This window comes from Helicoverpa armigera, chromosome 13 (genome assembly GCF_030705265.1).
Source record: "Helicoverpa armigera isolate CAAS_96S chromosome 13, ASM3070526v1, whole genome shotgun sequence".
In the NCBI taxonomy this organism is placed as follows: domain Eukaryota; kingdom Metazoa; phylum Arthropoda; class Insecta; order Lepidoptera; family Noctuidae; genus Helicoverpa; species Helicoverpa armigera.
This window is the reverse complement of record NC_087132.1, coordinates 7,206,827-7,234,283: the sequence shown is the minus strand read 5'-3', so window position 1 is coordinate 7,234,283 and position 27,457 is coordinate 7,206,827. Positions and strand designations below refer to the sequence as shown.

General features: G+C 37.2%; 1 protein-coding gene across 2 annotated transcripts; it reads left to right on the top strand.

The window, feature by feature from the left end:
* The first annotated feature begins 1,110 nt into the window (after window positions 1-1,110).
* Window positions 1,111-26,468, top strand: LOC110370688 (prolyl 4-hydroxylase subunit alpha-1). 2 transcript variants are annotated; one of them, XM_064037627.1, is made up of 12 exons: window positions 1,111-1,268; window positions 7,377-7,585; window positions 7,678-7,823; window positions 9,335-9,491; window positions 10,448-10,629; window positions 10,896-11,035; window positions 11,777-11,898; window positions 13,007-13,160; window positions 13,907-14,131; window positions 14,375-14,434; window positions 14,632-14,797; window positions 25,423-26,468. In XM_064037627.1, exons 2-12 carry the CDS (start codon window positions 7,395-7,397, stop codon window positions 25,539-25,541), a joined length of 1,662 nt encoding a protein of 553 aa, XP_063893697.1. In that variant the 5' UTR covers window positions 1,111-1,268; window positions 7,377-7,394; the 3' UTR covers window positions 25,542-26,468. The 2 variants fall into 2 exon arrangements, with proteins under 2 accessions (XP_063893697.1, XP_063893696.1); XM_064037626.1 differs by lacking the exon at window positions 1,111-1,268 and adding an exon at window positions 3,092-3,309.
* The last annotated feature ends 989 nt before the right edge of the window (window positions 26,469-27,457 follow it).

The following is a 27,457-nucleotide window of genomic DNA, read 5'->3' as shown; positions in this document are numbered from 1 at the left end:
GAATGTATGTAGTGCACTTGGAGAGGCCTATGTCCAGCAGTGGACTGCGATAGGCTGATGATGATGTGTGTATGTTTTTGTGTGTGGTTCTATGGTGCGTTCAAATTAAGTAGTGAGTAATTTGGTCGCGTTCAGTCATAAAACTTTTTCGAAAAATCCTCCAACTCCCTCCAAGCCAATTTCAAATCCCCCCGCTGATCCCCCCAAAGGATTCTTCCCCCCAAAAAAACCCCCGTGGGCAGAAAATACCCCCAAATTTGGGGGGAATCCCCCATCTGGCATCACTGGCACAATGCGTGACTGACATTGACAGACAGCACAGATAATGAACTTTGTATGTACACAAAAAAAAACTAAAATTCCCCATACTAGAATTTTAGAATTCGAAGCCTCACCTCGATTAAACGAGAGTTTGAACGAGTATTATGTAACTTTTATTACGCAATCGTTTTATTAGGTACTAGCCGTTTTCACGCGGTTTTCAACCGTGTCCCGTGGTAGCTACTGCGCGCACCGGGATAATATTTAGCCTATGTTCCTCGCAGATAATATAGCTTTCTAATGGTGAAAGAATATTTAAAATTCGTCCAGTAGTTTTTGAGTTTATTCATTACAAACAAACAAACAAACAAAGTTTTCCTTATAATAGTAATAAAGATTGGTATATTGCGCAATAATCTTTAATCAGATGGAAAAAAACACCACTCCGGTCGATTTTTGATGAAAACTGTTACGAATAAACATTTTTTTTACAAAATTAAAAATTCCTTACATGAATTTTCGAATTAAAATGAGAACGTATCGTAATCGCATCGTCTTATTGTTCTAAGCAAGTCGATTACGTTACTATTCCGATTGTGTGCTTAGTAGAAGGTAATTTAGTACAAATGTCACTATACGGTTCGAGTTGATGCGGTAACGACTTTCACACGTGTGGTACAGTTTAGGATTCACCATATCAGGGATCAATCCTACTCACATTCATTACCTGCTATTTCTTGAAAATTCGATTTCCATTCTTATCGATAAGGCTCTTGTACAACTATGTACAACCGTGTCAAGCAAAAAGTGTCAATTTGTTGTCATTTTGAGATGTCACTGTCATCAACTGTCATGTTCTACTTAGACATTTTTTGTTTGCAATGCAAAGCAAAGTAAATTAAAGCACACAGAAGCTTTTGCTTGTTTATCTCGTGAATTATCAACGAACATTAAAATAAAAGTATTGGTTCGGTGTGGTAGTTTGGATCGGATTACTGAAATTTGGTGTGAGTATATTTTTTTGCTATTTGTATATGAACTTATACCTGGGTGGTAAAATAATAATGTATCAGAGGAAACTTATCATTATTTTGGTCAGTGGGTCACCTTAGGGGCGGATTATTTACATAGAATCATTGATATTTCTAATTAATATATCCAAATTAATCTGAACAATACCTATGTGACATTAGTTTGCAGGGGATAATTTAATCTTAAGTGATAAAATATGAAATAATAAAAACCAATAGTGTATACAGTCTACGAGTATTCGCTGCATTTATTCTTAATGTTTTTTTTTGCCTTAGTATATTTTTTACTTAGAAGTCCGTATTTTTTCCATATTATTGTTTTTTGGAAACTCGACATTAATTTTTACTTAATTTCGTCTGTGGCTTCATTTGTGAAATATTGGGTGAACGGTTTAAGCTATGTGCAAACACTATTTAAAAAATAAATAAATCCTTATACCTAAGATATTTTCTATTTAAGAAATCAATGCTGAACTTTGCAATATCAAATTGCTGTTCTGGATAGCCAATCGAAAAAGAAACCCTTACAGGGTCTAAATTATTCTAGCTCTTGGCAAATTTGTACAAATATAATAAAGAGAAAACTGTTTTTGTTTGTTTAACCCTAAAGGTATTGAAACTACTGAACCAATCTGAAAAAATATTTTTGTTTGAAAGCTACAGTCTTCTCCAGTAACATAGGCAATGTATTTTATCCAGGTATGGGCAGTATTTCCCAAGAGATGTCAGTGAAGCTGCGGGAAAACGGGAAGATATGTTTTTTATTCGTTGTAAATATGCAGCAGACTTGCTTGTGTAATATTGTAAAATATTTCAGTAGATTGTGAAACCACCATAGTATAAGGTATTTTTGGTGGAAAATACATAGGTCTTCCAGATAACTATTGCTGATTGAAAAAATGGTTTTCTTGTTTAAAAATATTTTTCGCAAAATATTAACCTTTCAATGGTAGTTTCAAGATAAATTCTTGCATGAATTACTCTACCATGGTTCTTGTAAATAAAATTTTGGCTGGAGATGGTAAAGGGAAATAAATCGCGTTCGCGTTAAATCACCCACGCAAGACATAGCCTAAGCATGCGATCTAGACGCGCGTATCGTATTGTCTATGGAGACTATTAAAATAAGAGGCAGAAATATTCGCGCGCCATTTGTGTCCAGCATTTGCCATTTGCAGGGCATTCAGCCAGATGTGGACGCACCCTTATAACACCAACTAGTGCATCTCGGAACGCGCAGTTGGCCGATTTTCGTCTTGTTACGCAAGCTATAAACTTTAATTTTCTGGGATGTACAGAAGCTTTACACAGAAACTAAATTACCTAAGTAGAAAATAACTACAGAGCTCAGATAAATGGGGACACAGAATGACGTTAGACGCTGCCCGCGGCAATACACCGAAAATTTTCCTTACTGTAGAGGCAATGATGAATGTAGGTACATTATAATTTGCAGCCCAAAATCTGAAACTGTATAAAATGCCAAACATACACTGCAGATTTTAGCGCTTCTTTCTCTAAAACCAAGCGAAGTATCGTGCTCATATACCTACCTATTTTTGAAATGACACATCGTCATCTCATAACACGCTACATTTCTATGTAGTAAATAGTAGGTATTAGATGGTCCGAAATATCTAACCATCAAAAAAACTGAACCAGTAAACTTTACGCTAGCTATGCCGAATAGACGGTCGCAAATCAATGTAAAATCATCAAGCTCCCCTAATGTATATAGCACGTATTAATAAAGGACGTCGTCATCTCGTCACGGTAGCAGTTAGATAAGGTCACCGGCTCGCTAGCTGCTCAATGGCAGTATATTTTGTTCGTTGACCCGCGAACGGTTGCGTTGGCGCACGCCCGGACGTTAACGCATTTGTTCGCCGCTGTTACCAAAATCTTGATCTTCCTTTAGTACAAATGTAAATGTGTGAACATTGAGATCGGTTTCGTTTTATTGGTGTCGTGCTGTTTTTTTTTTTTTAAGTTTTACACCAGTTTCTGACACTTTTTGGTAAGCACTTATTTAATTGAACACCCGGTCAGTTACGAATTTTATCTCGCTGGCTATCGAATCTTATGTTCTCCAATGGACGTCTTGACGTGCCTATCCATACGTCTCTACAGATTTTAATAAAGCGCTAATATGTCTAACTGCCACACTCATAATGGATACTTAAATTAGTCCTAACGAATCCTTAACTAATTATCATTAAATCTGTTAATGAACGATACATCCCAGAGACGAAATTTAAGTTTTCATTAGTTAATGACAGCTTTAAGTATCCGTAGGGCAGAGTATCGTCAAATTGTCTTTGATAATGCTTATCGATAAACGAAAGGTGTAGCCGCACCTTAAAATGTGAAATTATGAAGTAGCAAAAACTGTTATTTAGATACATTAAAACCTTGTATATCAACAATAGAAATAAGAATTTGTTAATTTCGGCATCGTTTTTACGTAAAAACACCTATTTTCATGTAAATGATATAAAGTACATGGAAACTTTTTTCTGGTATCACTGTCAATATTGTACTGTCAGTGTCAATGTTACGTTTAAAATTCTTGTTCCGTTAACCGTCAGGAAAGAAAAGTGTGATAATCTCTGAAATAAATAGCTTTATCTTAACATATTATCATGGTAAGTTTCGTTTCTATGTACATTAGTAGCTGCACATATGTATTTGAAGAATTTAACTTGTGCTTGTTTCATTTTAGGAGTCTTCAGGAACAAGAGTGTGGCAACGCACAACGCAAACGTGTGGCTAATTTCACGGCGGACGAAAAAGCTTTGTTAGCACAATTAGTTAAAAAGAGACCAATCGTGGAATCTTAAATAACAGATGGCAAGTCAGTCGCCAAGAAACACGCAGCATGGGATAGTATAACACAGGAGTTCAATCAGGAATCAATCACCAACTTCCAGACTACGGGCTGCTTTGTGAAAGTTTAAGAAAACCCTCGAGCGACCTCGAGCACAGCAGCCGCGCTTGCGACCACTAGACCAACAAGGCAGTCAAATAAACTTTGTACTACATAATTGTTCAACAATTAAAAAAGTATTCGTCTTATTTTATGGATTTTTATTTATTAAAAATTATATTATGAGAAAAACCTATCAACTATAGATTGTCGCACCAAAATCCATTGCTATTGGTTGTGTTTTCACGCCTTTCACTCATCAGGACAACATCATCATTCTCAATATGAAGATATTTCCAGTTCATTCATCAACCTGTAAAGAAATATTATGCAGTGTCGCACAAGCACATATAACAGCCACAACTGTATCCATCTATGCCCATGCCAAGTTGGAGACAAGGAAACCTTTTCCAAATGCCAAAGCATCTTTCCACAGTATTCCACATTATATTTTATTTGGCTTCTGATGTAGTTTTCTTGTGCAGTTGAATTTGGTGATAACAACGGTGTCAGTAGCACATTGCTAACTGCATACCCGCTGTCCCCTAAAATTATCCCTTTTAACACACCAGTATTCAGTCTTTGTTTACTTGCACTGCTGTTATAAATAAAACTATCATGGGTACTGCCAGGCCACCGGGCTACTAGATCATAACATTCCAAGTTTGTCCCAGTGACTGCTTGAACATTGATAGAGAAATACCCTTTTATATTCCTATGGACTTCTAATGTTACTCCTCCTGGGCTTCTTCTTATTTAGCCCCACTACTCTAAACCTTCTGGTATAGTCTACACAATCAATAAAGTCATGCAAATCACTCATCTTTACTTTATTGTTAAAACACTTCTATTCCTGAGACTTTAAAATATTTTATTTACTTTTATAACCTTAAACATAAATGTCAAAATCAATCATTAGAAAGTTAAGTAAAGGTTTTGCTTTACTTAACTTTAATTGTCATTAAGGGATGCTAACGGATCATTAATTGTCTCTGAGAGTGAGCTTTTTTAAATCTATACTAAGGAGCCACTTAAGTAACCATTAACTGACTCTGAGTGTGGCAGTAAGTTTTTATAATTTTAATGCAAAAGATCTCTCGTATCTGTAACAATTACAGAAATCCCGTTATGTTTCTTTGAATAGTTTTGCATTTATAATTTCTAGAATATTCTTATTAACCATTAAATGAGCACAGTGTATTGTGTATGATTGCTTATTTTCCCAGTACTTTTTAGCTCACAATAAAAAATATTGTCCAAACCAAATAAATGAAAATATTACGTGTCGTCTCTGTTTAAACATACCTATTATATCAACATCAAAATTCATTGCACATTTAAGTCACTACGAAGACCTACAACTACCATGGGTCGTACTTTCTTTTAAATTCGTACTTATAAATTCATATAGGTACAGCCGCTTGACTGCTTTTGCCGCTAGAGATTTCGAGAGAATTATTATTCAGAGCAGTAGAACAGTTCGATAGCATAAAGTGAACCATTTTGTTATCGTTAATGACCAGATAATAAAGCGGCCGGTTGGCAGCCGGCATCCGTAGGTACACGCGAGAGATCACGTCCACACTCCTCCGACATATTATTATTTATGCAAAAAATAAATAACAAATCATTACGTGCATGTCTTCTGATATTATCAAAGTCCTGCTCGTGACGGGAACAAGACTTATTTTGTTGATAGCATCTTTTGTGTCAGCATTGTGTGAAACACCAGTTTAGGTCACTAACAACAAAAAAATTACAAGATCCTGTAAAGTGTTTATATGTGTAATTTTTAATATGCAATCGGAGTGTTAAGTGTGAATGTTCGATTTGACAAAGCTTTTTCAACAGTTCAGTCCCATTTGAAAAAGGATTTTTACGATCGGCCATCAGGTCCGGGTAAAACGAATTGATGACACTGCAGTCATTGGCCGATCCGGCATTATAAATCAATGTGGAATGATTCACAAAATGTCTGCTGCATACGTTATTCAGAAGATTATGCTTAGTTATGTTGGTTTTAAAATGGAAATTTGCGAAAGTTCTCTATCTAAAAGAAAACTAATAATCCTTGTACCTTGAAAATTACAAATTACTTACCCATAGGACGTAGTTTACAGAATTCATTAGCTACATTTAGCATTTAATAAAAAAAAAAAACTATACAGAAAACGGGGATAATAGTAATTAAAGTAATAAGTAATTACGCATGACAGTTAAACAGTTACTTGTGCCGTTGTCTTTCACAAAGAGCTCCTAAATTCAAATTCATGTTTTGCCAAAAGCTTACAAATTCTTTCCTCCGTAAAGTAAATATTGAGTAACGGCAACTCACGGACTTTTGTATCATTTGTAATAAGATGAAAATATTTACAAATGACATTTTGGGTTTCTCCTAATACACAAAATCTTCAATAAATTCGGTCCTTATAATCTACACAACATATTACCTTATATTAGGCACAAGAACTTAAATGCTTCGCATACAATATAATGTTAAATTCATAGTCAAATATCATTAATAAAGAGAAATCTTTATTCAATAAACAGTTAAGTAAGCTACTGAATTTTATGGATCTATAGTTATTGCTCAATTGATTAATTTATTATACTTAAACTAAATGAGCAAAAGCAATAAATTAAGTCGCGAAACATCAAATACCACTATTACATAGCACCTTCCACTGTGATTTATCATAAGAATCCAACTAGTTTATATCGAGAGGATGTCGCTAATTATGAATTTGTAAAATATGTTTAATGTATTCGTTGTTTTTTTTCTGCTACATGGTTAGTAACATGTGTCTGAGTAATAACTACATTCCTAATTAGGTAATATGATAATAAATAAACGAATGCCATAAATATGTCAACGTGTTCTCTTGACTAAATGTTTTTCTAGGAAACAAAAAACTATTTATAAGTCGGCAAAAAAGCCACAAAATGTTCAAATGTGCCCGGACCTATTTATTCCCGCTAGGTATAAAACTATCCTGCATGATTGTAGGGTCAACTTTTCTGATTCTTCGTATCCACTTCGATATACATATTCGACATGAAACAAAAGGCGTGAGGCTCATCAATGACCCAATATACTTGAATATACTTATCTAATAAAACACTCCTTGAATTTAATTTAGTGGCACCTTTTTTTCTAGGTTTGTAAGGACATAAAAATGGTTCCTAATTTGAACTTGCTGCACGTAATATGTTTCGCACTGTTATTCGATATGTGCGTGCGCACGCATGCGGAATTATTCACCGCCATAGCTGAAGTAGAACATTTACTGGAAACACACAAGAGGATAATAGACGATTTAGACTTTTATATTCAGAAGGAAGAGAACAGACTCGCAGTTCTAAAGAGGTAAGAACAAAAAAAAACAAAAATATATAAGAAACAATAAAAAAGAACATGAATGAAATATGACGTAATCATACTCTTATTTTTGTTTCCAGGCATTTGAATATCTATAAACATGAACATGAAAAGGCGATCGAAGATATTCCCAATTACTTGGGCAATCCAATCAACGCTTTCACCCTTATAAAAAGACTGACAACAGATCTTGATCATATAGAAGATAGTATAAAGATAGGGACAGGTAATTTATTTAATACTAGCTTTATTTCGTAACTTTAATGAAGACAATTATTTTAATTGAAGAAGTTTGTCTGTGGATGAAGTAAAAGCTGCAGGAAGACCCAAGTAGAGATCTTTTTTATTTTTTTAAAGATTCATAGCTTACTGAGTAGATTTGCTTCACCTATAAGGTTTTTTTTTTATTTTTACGCGGATATAAAGTCCGTAACGAAATGAAAATTGGAATAAAACTGGTGGCTAAAAAAACATCGTGGCTATAGGTAAGTAACACGACCAGGACTTCATTGATTCGATCTAGCCAATTAGATGATTTATCATATGAGCGATTTTTATCAGTTAATGGTCGAATATGGTTGCAACCAGTGTCTTTGGAATTGCTTTGTGAATGAAGTTACCAGGAAAAGCATACTTATAATGCACAAAAGTTATTGTAATCATCACACAGGGCCGCAATAAAAAGATATAATAGGCTATTAATGCCGTGGATAAGTTTTATCAAATAAACAATAGCATGCTTGCGATCACGAGAATCATGCAAAGTATTCACTATAATTAAAGTTGATTGAGGTAGATTTATACGCCTAAGATCTCGGGACAGTGTCACAATACAATGGCGCAAAAATATTCGATAGTGTTTTACCCCTGATCTGAGAACAATTGTCTTAATTGGGTGTTTATAGTTTCCCACCGCATATTATGAAGGTGACAGAAACTGCTTGATAGTTATGACAGCCAGTCATAATGAGGTTAATTGAAATTGATGAATAATCGCAATATCTGAGTTTCTCCAGTTATTGGATCTATGGCTGAAAAAATCATTTTTGTGAACCTAATAAAAAGGTAATTATTGTAATGTTTTGGGTCATTGACCCCAAGTGTTATATCAATTACTGTGTTAAAGAAACTGTGATCGTCAGACGATAAAAAAATTAAACAAAAATTACTCTTTTTAGTATATAATTCACACTAAAAATTATAATTTAATTAAGCAATTGAATAATATCCAAAACTTTAAGCTTCTCTTGTTTTTACTTACATCACAAAGTAAATATTAGCAGAATAAACTTGTACTTGTAAGAGGTTGGCAAAGCATAGCGGTACTTTGTTAGAAAGTCGTCCGTATACCCATTATAAGGTACATTGCATTACGAAGATGTAGGTACCTACTTACGTAAATGCATCGTGACATTACCATTGTTATATAACATCTGAACTAGCATAATATAGTTTTCGGAAGACTGAATGGAATAAACCGATTGTTTTAATATTTTATTTATCTTCGACTAAGGCACACGAGATCAATTCACCGAAAAAATTGGTTCAGCCAAACACGGGATAATCGCGCCTAAACATACATCCCTACAGGTCAAACTGAGATCCTGTTTTTTTGATTTTGGTTTAAAAGAAATAAAATACACGATAAAGTAGGAAAGCCTTTATTGCTGGCTGAGAAAAGAATATTGTTTTTTGAATAAGCTACCTTTTATTTGACATGTGATGTTCCCTTTGCAGAATACATAAAGAATATAACAATGAATCATGAAGATGTGAAGTATCCTGCCTTGGAAGACCTGACGGGAGCTGCACAGGCTCTCACCAGGCTTCAGGAAACTTACCACCTAGACGTTAAGGACTTGGCCGAAGGAATGCTCAATGGAGTCGCTTACAGGTGAATTTTAGACATATTACTAACCAGAATGGTTAAGAATCCTCATATTTATTTGTTCAAGTAAAAAATACATATATTTTCTTCAGTTTGGCAGATCATTTGACATAGAAAGCATTTGATAAGCTCATATCAGTAATCGTTTTGTTTATGTGAAAACAAGGAGTTTCTAGCACAATGACCACTTTTAAAAAGTGAAATCTGATGTCTGTAATATGTTATTACTTTCAGTATCTTTACGTCAACTTACTGTAACGAATATTAAATGATACCTTGATAGGCGTGAAGCATGATATTGGCGTATTAACACCTTTTTGTGAATCAATAGAATAACTAAGATAACTTGAGGAAGGCCAGTTTGTGTGAACATAATAAGTTAAATAGTTTAGCGCCTCGTTACTGCTAACTTATATGGTTGCTAGGTGTATTTATATCATATATACCTATTTGTTTTCATATATATAAAAAGATTAGCAAATATATTCATACAGAATCTAAATATATAAAACTCAAAGGTGACTGACTGACTGACATAGTGATCTATCAACGCACAGCTGAAACCACTGGACGGATCGGGCTGAAATTTGGCATGCAGGTAGATGTTATGACGTAGGCATCCGCTAAGAAAGGATTTTGATCAATTCTACCCCCAAGGGGATAAAATAGGGGATGAAAGTTTGTATGAAACTTGCCCATGCAGACGAAGTTGCGGGCAACAGCTAGTTCCTCATAAATTCTAATCATGCATCGGAAGTCCCACTTTAAAGAAACTGAGCTAAAAATAAATAAACCCTGTTATTCTTTATCAGAACAACCACATGTAATCCGGCATTCTAAAACAATAGATCTTAATAATTCCATATGAAACGACAAACGATTGATTCAATCAAATAGCTTCAAATCTATATGATCTATGCTTGTTCTAACATACCGGCCTTAATTTGTTTTGCCCATTCCAGTACTCCAATGAGCGCGGGCGACTGCTACGAACTCGGTCGTGCATTGTACAACGAGAAAGATTTCGTGAATGCGCGAGAGTGGATGGTGCAGGCTTTGCGAAAGCTCAAGGAAGAAAATGTGCCGTATCCATTCAATGAGGTCGATATACTGGAGTATATTAGCTTCTCTTATTATTTGTTGGGTTAGTAATTTAAGTTGTCGATGTTGAAGATTATTATATGTAAATTAAACTTGCATTTAATACAGACTTTTTGTCTTTGATATGAGTATGAAGGATTCCTTTCGAGGATTCACGAACCGTACACTATCACATTTTTTTAATCCAATTGTAATTGACAAAATCTAACTCTGTTATTAATAAAATTATTGAAAGGTGGCATTGCTGTATGTGACACGTTTAATCCTAGTTTGGTTTTAGTTTGATCTGATCACCTTTTTAAATTCTAGGTGACACTAGGAGTGCTTTGGAATGGACACAAAAGCTGTTAGCAGTTGATCCGAAGCACGTTCGAGCTAAAGGCAACGTGCCACATTACCAAAAGAGTATTGCTGAAGAGGAACAAAGATTAAGGAAGGAACGCCGCGGGGTATGTATCTGCCTAGCGTTTTCCTAACTATGTTGGTGTCGGCTTTCAGTCTATCCGGATTGCCTATTTGACCTCCTCAACCCAGTTACTAGGCAATCCAATACCCCTTGGTGAGACTGTAAATGGTCTGATTTGCTTTACCCCGCGGTTCCACCCGTGTCACATGGGATCTACTTCCTGAACCCGGATAAAAAAGTAGCCCTTATAATTCCTCAGTTCTTTTGGGTTTGTCTTTTTACTTTAGTTCAACTTTACTCAGTGACATGCCTTGTGGAATGAATATTTAGTATAGAATGTTTACATAAATAAAAAAATATAAACATTAACATAACTCATCGTAATAGTTATTTCATGAATCAACATATAAATGATGTCCATAATAGCCATTTCCTTTTATTGCTCTGTATACATAATAAACTCGACTATTTGTAAAAGGTCAATAACTTGTTCGGAATTACATAAATTATTCAGTAATGGCATATGAAATATCCACAATTATTTGCGGTATTTTACATATAGTTATGTTTTATGGAATTATAAATTCATATATATTCATCTTTGTTATCGAATACCATTGTTTATTTAACAGAAGCTGTATTGTTTTTAAAAAAATGGTAGGTAAATAACATAGATTTCCTTAGGCTATAAATAGGTCACAATAGTGGTTTTACCTTATTTAAATTTAATCTTATATGAATAGTTCTTTATTTTTTTTAAACTGTTGTTTATTTTTGTTAACAGGATACAGGCTTTGAAGAGAATGAGGAAAAACCTGTAACTTTGACCGGCTACGCAAAGGAGAGGAAAGTTTATGAGTCCCTTTGTCGCGGCGAAGTTGATATACCCTCCGCGATTTCTAAGAGGTAATATAGTTCTAATGTAATACAACAACTCTGGAGTTCCGAACAATTCATATAATATAACATTCTGGCATAATGTCCGGCTAATTGCTCCAGAAATTATTCGCTACTAACAAATAACAAGCAAATATGTGTCAAACACAATTTGAAAAGCTGTTGAGGTATTCTAAATAAATATGTAGGTGGAATAAAAGGGTGTCAATCGGACATACTGACTGCATTGCATAAGTTTTGTTTTATAATAACATTTTTTAACATTATGCAACCTTTTATCATTTGACTGTCTACTGCTCACAAACAATAGGTGTTTGATTTGAATAACGATAATGACGGTTGACAAAGCTATCGTTAAGCTTGCATAGTTAAGGCTCAATGCCAATGGAAATGTCATTCCCATGTAAGGCCGTATATCATCATGCAACATCATATTTGCCACGCATTTTCCTAACTATGATGGGGTTGGCTTTCAGTCTAACCAAATGCTAAGCAAAAGTGTTTTATATGGAGCAACTGGCTATCTGACCTGCTCAACCACTTACTAAGGCAACCCTTGGTAAGACTGGTCCTCAAACTTTTTGGCTTTTGACTACCTGCAACAACTGCCAAAGATGTTCTAGCTAGTGATAGCCGGGGCCCCCCAATGTGAGGTCATATATTATACTGTATCCTGCCAACTCAACGATTCTATAGCAAAACTAATGATGACGCATATCATGACTAACTGCAGCCAATGTGGCCTATACTTGCATCCATAGATTTCTTAATGATTCTATCATAGGATCGGGTATCAACCTACGACGACCTTGAAATAACAAAGTTATAAGTTTATGTTAATAAGTTTCCATCCGTTTTTATTGCTCTGTTTGGCAGCATGAGTAGCTGAGTCAAGTTAATAAAATTATCATAAAATGCTATTTTTATTAGGTAAAAGATTGTAACTGTGAATCTTCCCACACACGTACAATACAGTATCTGCAAAATAAATAGATATGATACCTATTATTTAGTTGTCTCATCCGTCACCCATTTATATTATTTTAATTTATTTATGCTTTTAGATGAGCTCAGAGAAACCCATAAAATCATTTAATTACTCCATCTTTAACTCCAGGTTGACGTGCCGTTACTTAACCGAGAACCACCCGTTCCTGCGCATAGCTCCCATTAAGATGGAAATGATGTACCTCAATCCCGACATAGTTATATTCCACGATGTCATCAGTGACGGAGAGATTGAAACTGTCAAGAAAATGGCCAGACCTAGAGTGAGTCTTTATTATTAAATTTTAACACAAATACATATAAAAAAATAAACTGATGCTTAAAACAAGAATTCAATTGATATTGAAGGTGAGTTTTTATATTAGGTCATATCAAGCTTGTTTTTTTACTTGCCTACTCAAACGGAGTATAGGTATTTCGCTGTTTCAACCGCGTCCCGGAGTAACTTCTTCCCATACCCGACTAAAATGTAGCAAATGTCACCCTGGGACTTGCCAGCTTTCTAGCAGCGAAAAAAGTTTTCAAATAGGATCAATGGTTTCGGATCTTTTAAGATGCAATAACAAGTATCGTCTTTTTAATATTTGATTTGCATACATGAATATTTCGAGTGTATTTTAAGAACTCTTGTAAGTGTCAACTAGTCCCCACTTTTATAGCCTTGACATAAGCAGTTATGTAATTTGTTTGAAGATTTATGTGTCTGCAACATCAGTATATATGTAAATATTATTTCGCTAATATAAAAGAAAAGATATTCGTGTTATTAAAGATTTCGTCCAATAATGACTTGTATCTTACGAATCTAGTCTTACATAAGCTTTCCTGCCTTCAAAAAAGGTTCTGGGTTCATCCATCTGATGTGGCTGAAAATATAGATACATTCATTAAATAAAGGTAGGAAAGATATAGAGGAGTAAATGAGAGAATACGTAGGAATCAGGAAGTTTATGTACAAAGGCAAACTTAGAGCAATAATACTAACATTTGATTTTTCCTTATATTTCAGTTCAAACGTGCAGTAGTTCACGATCCAAAGACAGGTGAACTTGTGCCCGCTCACTACCGTATAAGCAAATCATCATGGTTGAAAGATAATGAGGCCGAAACGATCGCGCGTATTTCCCGCCGAGTATCACATATGACTGGTCTGAGCATGGACTCGGCTGAAGAGTTGCAGGTCGTTAACTACGGCATAGGAGGGCATTATGAACCGCATTATGATTTTGCTAGGGTAAGTTGAACCTTACTCAGCTTGATACCGTTTACATCTTACTATTACGTACCGTTTACTTCTTATCCTACCGTATCGTTGACATCTTATCCTACCGTACCGTCTACTTTTTACTCTACCGTACCGTTTACTTCTTACCCTACCGTACCGTATGTTTCTTTATTTTTGTAAAGATCGATAAGTTATGAAGGCGTGTATCAAGGTAGTGATGGGTGTATTTTAATTTTTTGTTTTACATTCCAGAAACGAGAGAACGCATTCTCCAAACATGGTGGCAACAGGATAGCTACTGTACTTTTCTATGTAAGTAAATACCTAACCAATTCATAAAAAAAAACATATTTTCATGTCTTGTGTCATAATAGTAACATGTCAGTATTTTTGCATCATTTGCTGAAAATATGACTATTCTAAATATAATGATAATTATTCAGTAATCCGTAATTTTTTTAAGAGGTGTGTACTTTTGTCTAACTTTTTAAAATAATCCCTTTATCCAGATGTCGGACGTAGCTCAAGGCGGCGCGACAGTATTCACGGAGCTCGGTCTGAGCGTGTTCCCGGTGAAGAGAGCGGCCGCCTTCTGGCTCAACCTGCACCCGTCGGGCGAGGGCGACCTCGCCACGAGGCATGCCGCCTGCCCCGTGCTGCAGGGCTCCAAGTGGGGTCAGTAGTCTTTCATTCATAATTTATACATACCTCTAATAGTTATAATTACTACCTGGGTGTTCCGTGGGAACTTCTACCCATATCCGGTCAAAATATAAGCTATGTTATTCGGGGATAGTCTAGTTTCAAGTAGCCCAAGTCCCAATAGTGAAAGATCTTTTCAAATCGTTTCAGTAGTTTCAGAGCCTTTTAGGATACAAAAAAAAAGTTTACTCTGTGTTACATTAGTTTAGATTACATTTAAGTGTACCTTGTACAGTACAGTTCTATGTACTGAAGCGAGTACACTTGTAGGTGAACGTTGCGGTAAAGTTACTGTACGTTTCTAAACATGTAATCTGGTGAAACCCTTGACCCGTGAACTTTTTAATTTATTCCTTTATTTATTTCAGGCAACTAAGGCCCATAAAAAAATCAATACAAAAATATAAAAATACTCATAAACTAATACATATGCTTACTTATAACAATAAATACAATAATAATAATAATAAGACCCCGCGGGGCTATATATCCGAGTGCTCCAGGGAGAGTATACTGTCCCCCATCTCCGGCTTGCCGGAGTGAAGCATGACGGGGGATAGGTCTCCCGCCTCTTGGCTTGCCTTCACCGGCCGGTCAGAGTGGAGTCGCTAGAGCAATGCTCGGAGGGTAGGTGCCTCGTGGTAAGTGGCGAGTGGGCCGGTGATGCTGGACCCACAGGGAGCGCGTGATCTGCGTTTAAAGTCCGCCGAGGTATCCTCACCCTTCTCAGCCGCTCATGTACCTGTTGCCCTCTTGTTGCTTTTCAGTGACTGATTCCCGGGGGCCCAGTAAGTGAGTTGGCGAGTCTCCACCTGCCATTTTTACGTGTATTTATTACATTGTTATAGGCAGGTGCCATAGTTCCCGTAGTTTCCCCATTCCTAGTCCATTAGCATCCCATCACAATAGCCCAAGTAGTTTTCATCCATAGTTAGCAATAGTTTAGCACAGAACCGGGGATTGTCCTTGGGTACATTTCTATAGTGTATACAGGGATAATCGTCGGTTTTGTGTCACCATTTCATTAAAGTTGTCTCAAAAGGGCTTCAGCGTGTTGGCTTCGGCCCCACGTTCGCCTCCCAAAAATCCGGGACTCTATAGTCCCGAGGTCTGGTAGAGACATACAAGATAATAATAATAATATGCCCCCTAAATCCCTACCTTACGTCCGCGTCGAACATCAGACCACGTGGGGGGCGGACACGTATACTATCGAAACTTATACGGCTAACAAGGCAAAGGTAACCCATTAACATGGAGACTCGTTCTAGAAGTAAACGTATAGGGCCGCTGCCCGGGGGCGATCGCCGGGGCACACCTGGAGCTGACGCTGGGTGTCACAGCATGCGAACCGTCAGCGGTGAGGAGTTGAACAGGCGGGCTCCCACCGACAAAGATACTACAGCCGATATCAGTGACGATGGTGACAGACATACAGACCGTACAGACACTCCAATAGAACCATTTAGTCCTAGTACCATCTCTTACACGCCCTCAAGAGCATCATCACCATCGATACCATCGTCACCTCCCACACACTCATCACCTCCTCATACTAGTATGAGATATTATCCACCACAACCAGCCTTGAATGTTGCGCGGGGGGCAAGTGCCTTCATGCCCGCGTCCACCAAGGCTGGAAAACCAAGAGTTCGCATGAGATGGAGCAAAGAAGTAAACACCTTTATCATGCGAACTTACCTTTATATCACTAAATTAGAGACAGATTTGACTACCTACAGACAACAATTGCATGAACTTTTTACACGACAATACCCAGAAATAAATGTCACAGAGCAACGCGTTTCAGACCAACGAAGAGCTATAGTTAGGAATAAACTTTTATCACCAGAAATTATAGATCAATTAAGAGAGGAAGTGCGGGCACAGCTAGAGGACTTGAATAATCCGATGATAGAAACCCATCCAACCGCAGAAAACACCACACAAGTACAACCACACTCACCCATTCAATCGCAATATAGCACACAATCACCTTACATCCATTCACAACCATACGCACAAAGCACACATACATCCACACAAACTGAAAACATAACCATTACATTAGAAAATGACATTGATACGATTGAAAATTCTCATCAAAATCAGTTGGCAGACACACAAATTCAAGAAATACATGATAAATTCAAAACTGCACTAACACAATACTCTGGTATGGACCCAACAGTCCGACCTAAGCTCCCTAAACTTAAATACACACCAAAACTTACTCACTTAGTACATATATTTAACACTGCCATATTACACCAATATATAACCGAAAACACAAAACTTGTAGATGTACACACACTTATATATTGCACAGCGTTAGTTATATCGGAAGAACTTAACTATAAAATTACAGACCACACTGGCATCATAAGACCAAGAACAGCAAATAAACCACCATGGCAACAAAGACTCGAAAGAGATATAGAAAAATTACGAGCCGACTGCGGTAGACTAACGCAATATATAAATAACAATAGATCCAACAGAGTAGTTAAAAGAGTCGAAGCTATATTCTTAAGTATGGCCACACACACCAGACACGAAAACGATAACAAAAAACCAGAAGAATTCTTAGATACATTAAAGCAAAAGCTCGCATTAAAAGTACATAGGCTAAAGCGGTATAAAAAGGCACAAGAGCGCAAAAATGATAACGCTACGTTTGCCACCAATGAAAAGAGCTTCTACAGAAACCTACACAAACCACAAACAGACACAACAACTGACACTAACACAGAACTACTAACAACAGAACAACTTGAGAATTTCTGGTCTAGTATTTGGGAAGAACAAATACAACACAATGATAAAGCCAGATGGATAGCAGAGGAAGAAATCAAGTGGAGTGCCATAGACGAAATGGCGTTCACTGAAATTTCTGAATCTGATATTAGTAACACTACATCTAAACTACACAACTGGAAAGCACCTGGCATAGATAAGATTCACAATTTTTGGTATAAAAAATTATACTCATTACATAAAACTATTGCAAAGAATTTAACGGAAATAGTCTTAAGTCAACAAAACATACCTGAATTCATCGCAACCGGAATAACTTACATGCTCCCAAAGTCCCAATACACATCACAACCTTCCCAATACAGACCAATCACATGCCTTCCCACAATTTACAAAATACTTACATCAGCAATCACACACAAAATCACCAAACATGTAGAACATAACAATATAATAGCTGAAGAACAAAAAGGATGCAGGCGAGGGCACATGGGCTGCAAGGAACAATTAGTTATAGACTCAATAATACACAAACATGCCACCACAAAAAACAGAAATCTACACTGTACATACATAGATTATAAAAAAGCTTTTGACAGCATACCTCACACATGGTTAATTCAAATCCTACGGATTTATAAAATTAACCCAAAAGTAATACACTTCTTGCATAACATTATGGCCCACTGGAAAACCACACTACAATTACATCACCACAACGACACAATCACAACACGACAGATACTCATAAGGAAGGGGATTTATCAGGGTGATTCCCTGAGCCCATTATGGTTCTGTCTAGCACTGAACCCTTTATCTACTCTACTCCACAACTGCCACTCCGGATATAATCTTAAACACACCACAACAGACGAAACCACTATTTCTCATCTCATATATATGGATGATATAAAATTATACACCAAAACAGAAAAAGAAATGAGAAAACTAATAGACACCACAACAGAATTTAGTACAGATATCAACATGCAATTTGGTTTCGACAAATGCAAGACACTCCACATAATTAGAGGCAAAGTTAAACCTGGAGACTACACAATCAACACAACAGACACAACCAACACAACAGAAACAACCAACACAACAGACACAACCGATACAACAGACAGAACCAACACAACAGACACAATCACTGCCATGGAACCTACAGATTTATACAAATATTTAGGATACAAGCAGCTTAAAGGATTGGACCATACAGCTATAAAACACACATTGACCACAGAATATAAACGGAGAGTCACTGCAGTATGTAAAACACAACTTAATGGAAAGCACCTTATCAAAGCACTAAACACCTATGCGATCCCCATACTCACCTACTCATTTGGAGTTATCAAATGGTCCAAAACAGACATACTGCAATTAGAACGAACAACACGCACCACACTTACCAAACACAACAACCTACACCCCAAATCTGCAATAGAAAGACTCACCATCAAACGCCAAAATGGAGGGAGAGGCCTTATAGACATTCACCATCTTTGGCAAAAACAAATCAGTAGGCTCAAAGCATTCTTCCTCACCAAATCCAACACTAGCGATATTCATAAAGCAGTTTCTCTAAACGACCACAACTACACTCCACTCAACCTACACGAACAAACTGACACACAACATAACAACACTACTGACCCACAAACACAAAAAATAGAGGACTGGAAGAAGAAAGTTCTGCACGGAAGACACCCACACGACCTGGAACAACCACACATTGACACAATAGCCTCAAATAAATTTCTCAAAATCGGCAACCTATTCCCGGAAACAGAAGGCTTTATCATTGCGATACAAGACCAAATCATCAACACCAAAAACTACAGGAAGTACATTATAAAAGACCCCACAGCCACCAACGACAAATGCCGCAAATGCCACACACAACCAGAAACCATTCAACACATCACAGGGGCATGCACAACACTCACACAGACAGACTACACTCACAGACACAACCAGGTCGCAAACATTATTCACCAAAAACTAGCACTCAAACACAAACTCATACAAGACACAAACACACCATACTACAAATATACACCACAAACCATTTTAGAAAACACCACACACAAACTCTACTACGACCGCGCTATTCTCACCGACAGGACAATACACTACAACAGACCAGACATAACACTACAGGACAAAATCAACAAAATCACTTACCTCATAGACATAGCAGTACCCAACACACATAATTTGCAAAAAACAATAGGCGAGAAAATAACTAAATATGCAGACCTTAAAGACGAAGTCACCAGAATCTGGCGACAAGACAAAGTGTATATAATACCTATAGTCCTCTCCACCACGGGTGTCATACCGAATCACCTTCATCATAGCCTCAAATTAATTGATCTGAAAGACTCCACCTACATTCTTCTCCAGAAAGCCGCAATTCTCAACACCTGTCGTATCGTCAGAAAGTTCATGCAGTTGGATGAACAAGGCATAACACCTACACACACACAGTAAATACACACTACACACTACATTTACTTGGCACCCGCCCGTAAATGTAGTCAAAACTAGCCAAAAGGCTAAGAAACAGAAATGTTTACCCTAAATAATAATATAATCTTTATTTCAGACCAATGTCCATACATAAAAACATACAAAAACCATTTTACAAAATTTGAGCACGTATAAATGCTTTCAGGACGTTTGAGTCTTGCTTTTCCGCAATAACCTGTAGGATGCTGTTGGTGCTGCTCCTGACTCTGCTCAGTAATGATGCGAGCCGCTTGCGTATTATAGCATGGAAGCCGTCTACCCTGGCTTCCGCAAACATACCGGAGGCACTGCAGAAACGGGGCAACCCCAACAACATCCTAAATCCGTTATTATATTGGACACGTAGGGCATTGAGCGTTCTCTGTGTATATCTGAACCACAGGCTGCACGTGTAGAAAGTTTGGCAGTAGGCTTTAAAAAGTGTGACTTTAACTTGTTCACTACAACGCACAAACCTGCGGGCCAGCATGTTACTTCGAACCGCCAATGCCCTACGTTCCCTTTCCATGTCAACTTTGTCCTCAGTAACGTAATGTCCGAGATATTTGAACTTGTCAACCCGCTTTAGTTCAATGCCATTTAGCTTTATTGCGGGCACATTTAGTGTACATTTACCGGGGGCCTTGAAGACCATGTACTCGCTCTTCTTAGCATTGTACATCAAACCATGTTGAATGCTATATGCTTCACATATTGCGAGCAACTGCCTCATTGCACTTACAGTTGGGGTCAGCAGCACCATGTCATCCGCGTAACTAAAGTTGTTCATACAAATGTTGTCAATCCAGCAGCCTACTCGAGTGCTGCTGAGCCCAACTATAAGCTCATTAACGTACAGGTTGAAGAGCTTGGGAGAACTTAAACCACCTTGCCTCACCCCACACTCCAACCTGTACGTGTCTGAGAAGGTGTTTGCCCATCTTACAAAATTATTCTGGTTTTGGTACCAGAAGTGAAAAATTCTTTGCACCTGTGTAGGCACGCCAGTTTTCTTGAGTTTCTCCCACAACACGTCATACGACACAAGGTCGAATGCCTTGGAGAGGTCAAGAAAGCATGCATACACAGGTGTACTTCTTTCCGTATAGTATTGAACAGTGTGCTTCAGACTCAGAATTGCGCTTTCAGTGGAAAGTCCCGCGCGAAAACCAAACTGAGCGTCATGGATATTGAGATGTTTATCAAGTTCTGAGTCGAGCACACTGTCCAACACCTTGGCTAAGATTGTAGCCAATGAAATCGGTCGGTAATTGTTCTTATCAGACAAATCTCCAGTTTTATTCAATTGGTACCACGATGGTTTTCATAAGATCCATAGGCAAGTACGAGTGATTTAGACACAAAGTATAAAACATTGCGAGCACACGTGGTAAATGAACACCAGCATGTTTTAAATGCTCGATACTGAGTCCATCGTGACCCGGTGACTTGCCCCTAGACATGCTACTCACAATTTGTCGTACTTGTTTAGCAGTAACCCTATACAAATCACCAGTCACGGTGGACCCAGGATCTGCAGACGAGGGACCCAGTGGAGACTTAGTGGTAAAATGTTCTCTAAACAGTTCCGCTATGTCTCTGCTATCACTCGCACCTCCCACGCTCACTGGAAGGCCAGTCTTATGGTTTAAACTGTTGGTTGCTTTCCAAAAGTCACTAAAGTTTTTGGAGGCACGACATTCTGAAATAATGTCCATTTTTAGCCGTTCTTTATTATTGTAACACCATTTTAATCTATTTTTAAATAATTTGCGACTTTCACACATTTCTTCGTATATAGTACCGGACTGAGGCCTATTCTGAGAAACCCAGTATAAAAATTTATTCCTGGCGTCCCTGTGAGCTTCACATACATGCTTATTCCATCCTATCACATGCTTTTTCTTACGCGTATGAGACTGAGTTTCACAAGTGTTTATGGCTGAGTCTGTTAATGCTATTATTATATCCTTATATAATTTATCTAAACAGTTTCTATGTTCCTTACAATTACAAATATCACAACTACATTGCCTTAACTCAACAGGAAAATCTATCATTTTGAGTTTACTATTGCACAATTTAGTATAGCTTTTTATCTGTTCCTTAGTTCTATAGCCCCAAATAGCTTTATTTTTCTATTAGCACTAAAATTATTATTTTTACATATTATTGCACTTAATTCACACTCAATGACTAGGGCAGATGATCTGACCAAAAAGTGTCATAATTAATAAATACATTCTTAATAGTCTGTTTGGCAGAATGACTAGTAACACAGTGATCGAGCCATCTCACACACCCGTGAGCCTCGCTTATAAATGTATAATTATTTAATACACTTCCTAACACATCCATATCCACACAGGTCCATTGTTGGTCCATACATAAATTAATTAGCTCATTACCGAACAGTTCTCCCGGATGAGCATTAAAATCTCCTAGTACGTACACAGATTCTATAGCGTAATGATCAACTATCGCACATACCTCGCCAAAACAAGACGTAAACTCCTCCAAATTGTCTATTCCATTTGTCGGCATGTAAATACTAAACACTAGAAATGCGCGGTCTTTCATAGACACTTTTATTGCACTGATACGTGGATTATTGCACTCAATGACAGTCACCTCTTTGAACACACTTTTACGCCACAGTATTGCGACGCCGCCGTAAGGTCTTCCTTTAAAAACATCAATTGAAATATCCACTGCTGACGTGCCCGTGTATGCAAAATCAAGGTCAATAGTGCCCAGTATCGGTATGTCATAGGGGAGTAGCCAGGTCTCCTGTAAGGCTATGATATCCGCCGAAAGACACAAATTTCTAACACAATCAATTGACCTTTTTATTGACTTACAATTAAAACTGACGAATTTAGATAAAGTAGTTGCAGTTTTATGTGTTTGTGTACCCATTATTGATTGTTTTGAATCGCATCACTATTCATAACATTTTTTGAAAACTGCTTAGTTTTATTTATGTAAACAAAACGTCTAAATGACACACCTTCTGGCCACAAGCTATCATCCAAAAACATTGCGAGTTTGTGGTGTGGTACAAAGATTTTAAAAGCATTATAATTTCTTTCCTTTTGCATATTTATTTTCTTTAATGTTACTGCCGTTTGTGTCTTTGCCAGAATGTAGTCAGCAATATCGCTGTCTGTCACTTCTTTAGCTACACGGGATATAAATAATGGAATATTTAGTTCGGCAGCCTTAAATTTCATATCCACTTCCGAAGCCGCTTTTCCTTTACTTCCTGCAAACTTGTACTTTGGCTTCTTTTTCTGTACAGTTATCCATTCATTCTTCTCTTTATCTGGTTGTACGTTCTCGCTTCCGCTTATCGCTTGCGGTATAGACCGCGCCGGCAAGATACTCCCGCGCTCAGGACTCTCGCGCCTGCGCTGTACCTGTGTCGAAACCGCGGTTGGGGCCTCCACGTGCGTGCTTGTATGTGAGAGAGCGACAGACCGATTGATGCATTCCGCGTATGACAAGGATGGAGTATCTTCGCTTAGCTCACGACAACCCGCCAACGACTGCGTCACCTCTACGTTTTGCTTTTCTGTATTTTGAGGTAGATCAGTTATTGTACAATCCAATGTTTGGTAATTGCACTGCTCAATATGTAATTTTAAATCATCTAGCTGTTTGTTAGTCACATAGGAATCCTTAATAATCTTTACTTCGTTTTGCAACAACAACATACTATATTATATTATATTATTATAATACTATATTATTATAAATATACAATACTATATTATTATAATATTCAAACTTAACTTACTATACATACATAAAAAATAACAAATAAAATAAAAACTACTACACACGAATCATCGGCGTCGTGTTACGCTGACTGGTGTCACGTAGCCGGCCATGAAACCGGCGGAACACAACACCTTTCGGCCAAAGGTCCTCCTTTAGGAACTTTTCGAGATCGCTAGTCGGAACACGCACCACAAACGAATTGAAGTTCATGTTGTGACGCGGCTCCAACCTCTCGACCCTCAAGGTCCATTTGGTCTTTATGCGCAGGTACTCCACGATTTCCTCAGCCTTCGTGGAGTGGTGCAGTCTGGACACGTACAGCAGCGTCGTTTGAATAGCTGGACGCAGCAGCATATTGGGTCCTGTCAGTGCAGTACCGCACTGGTTCCGACAAGGAGGCTTCTTCTTCTTCCTCCTCTCTACCACCTTGAAACCATCCTCATCGCACGTGTCCTTCTGTAGACCCTGCCTCTTCAAAACCTGTTTTGGTTTCGACTGGCTCCGTTTACCCCCTTTTGTTTTTTTTCGCTGGTTCTGCCTGCGAGATTTGTGGCCCAGCAGGCTTATTAGCGGCTACTATTGCTGCGTAGGCTCGTTTGGGGGTCGCCGAACCAACGCAAGTCATCGTCTCTACCGGTGTCGAGGCAGGGACGGCGGCGGCACACGTTGCAACGCATGGATTCTCGGCAGTTGGTGACGCATTCGAGCCCGCGAGCCCGCCGACTCGAAACTGCATATGGAAGCGTTTTTTGCCTCGCGACGCGTGTTTACATTTACAGCGTCGACATTCGTAGGTGACCTACTTGCAGAAATTGCATTGCGCAATGCTACTAATTCTGCTCGTAGATCACTGATGGTGTTGTTGGACACCTCCAGCTGATGCTGCATCTCGGCCTGGCTCTGCTTCAGGAGTGTGATGTCCTTCAGCAGCCTGGTGACGTCTACGTGGTCGAATGTGACGGGAGGAAGCTTGTGCAGATCCTTCGCCACGAATTCAGGCACGTCGTCCGGGTCGGTCTCCTTGAACAGCGTTATGATGTCCTGGACACTCTTCTGTGTGCCATCCCTTCGACGAGACGGCATCTGGCTAACTTTGCCAAGCGTCGTGAACAGCAGCAACTTGGCACTGCTAATCTCATCCTCCTTGAAAGATGATTTGCAGATCTGCATGATGCTGACTTCGTCCATATAATCGATGGCATGTTTTATAAATGCCAACACCTCATTGGCTATAAGCGTTTGAGTACTCATAGCCGAAACCGGGCAGCGGCTATAGCCGCGCAATTCGCGAATGTAATATTCGTACACTGCAGCGCAAACGCGTCCGTACTTGACCGCGCATCGCACTGCACGCTAATAAGCGCTTAATAACGCTTAATAAGCTAGCTCGAAATACAAATAAATAGGAATAACTTCTTACAACGAAATAACTTTTTACAGTTATGTCAAACTTTATAAAATATCATTGAAGTAGTTAAATTTGCTATTTGTTCTTTATCACACTATTTCTTAACTAAAATATTAATCTTACACCATTACAGTCAGCAACAAATGGCTTCACCAAGGCGGCCAAGAATTGCTGAAGCCCTGCAATCTCGAGTACCAAGAAGAGGGTTTCATCCGTCAGATCCCGCGCCCAGTGCCCAAGACCTCAAGGTAGACTTCCCGTGTCATGTCGAATGTACAAACAGTACTGATTAGTGCAAATATAGTGATCTGATTAGAGCTGAAAATGGTGTATTTGATAACTACTGAGTAGAATAAATCCTAGTTTGGTAGAAAAAATACTGTCCTTACTTTTTATGTTGAGAATATTTGCGAAAGAAGTTTTGACGTATTGGTGACCTACAACGGGATTATACCACTTACGATGTCGTTGGTCAGAGACATTCAGTTTTTGTTCATTGATTGAAACGGTATTCCATTCCTAATATTTAATTGTTATTTCTTTTTAAAGTGTTTTTCAAAATTATTTAAAATATGTTTATTCTATGTAGTTATCAAATATAATATTTGCTTTTTAAGTTGATTGAGTACAACATGTTACTAGCCATTGTAGTATTTTAGTATGTGTAACCGTGTTGTGTCATGATTTAGAACAAAGTTATTTTTTAATCTTGCCTGATGATAAATATCTAATCAAATGGAAAATATAGAGGCTTCAGAGTTGCCGTTCGTCTTTAATACTAATGTAATAATTTATTACCAGTGTATTATAAACATAAGAATTTATAGTTTAAATGATTTTTATTAATATTTTTTATATGTTTATGTATGTACAAAAATATTTATATGACAAAATAAAACAATTGTTTAATTATACTTTGTAAGTTTTATAGTATGTATCCAAACCAGTCATTTAATTTAGTTTTAAGTAACGGAATATACAAATGATGTTCAATCTCATAAAATGCATTTATTAAAAAGTTTCTAAACATATCTAATATAAGTAAAAACAATATCGCTTTATTAGACAATTTACTAAAATTATGCTTAAAATTAAGTTACTGTGAAAACAAGTTTTTTATTCAATTATACGTAAACAGAGATTGTTTTCCAGTTTTTGATAATACATTTTTTATTGATATTACAGTCTTTTAATTACAGCACAATCAATAACAATAGTGATTAATTAGGTTTTAACAGTTACATAAACTAAACTTGGCATTATCGAATGCAATAAACAATATGAATAGGACACTCTTACATGTACCTACATTTGAACATTCTCTTATTAACTCTTTTTAATTGATACAGTTTTAGCAGTTCTAAATAAAAATCTACAAAAAAAAATACCTTATAATAACAGGTCAAGCTTTGTTCCTAGTGTCGCTCTAAAATCATCTTTATTGCAATCATATAGTTCGTCGTTATACTTGTTACGTATTGACAATAATATTGCAATACAATTTATCCTGAATATTTTTTTTAGCAACATTAACCAGTGTATAGAGTTCTAAAATAAATAATTTAAATATGTATGTATTGGAAATATCATAATTTTTTGTCTCCAAATTACTATAAACCGTTTCTCTGGCCATTATAAAAATTTTAATTAAAAAAATAAATCATAGCTTTCGTATTCCAGCGCAGTCTTCTTGATTCGTTGTGAGGAGAGCAATTTAAGACAACAAAAACGTTACATATAGAATTATACGTATACTGTACATAACATTCCTGTTGTTTATACATTACCCTAAAGCTTCTGTCTTCTTAACACTGCTATTATGTCCCGGCGTCGCTCGTTAGAGTATTTCAGAACAAACAAAGTAAGTACATGCATGGTGAACTTTAGCATTGCACACTACTGTGTTTGCTATGAAACACTCTTCTTGTCTTCTTGATTCTTCTCTTCTGTATTCTTGTCTTGTCTTTTTCTCTTCTTTATGGGTTGACTTGATGTTCTTTTGTTTTTTTCTTATAATTTCGCATTCGAAATTCGCTCCCAATTACTCCTTCTGCAAAATGTTAATTTAAGTTTAATGACATCCAGAGAAAAATCGGATAGTAATAAACGAACATCTGTGGTTCCTGAGCAATGGTTTGATTTCTTCAAATCACTTCCAGTCTACATGG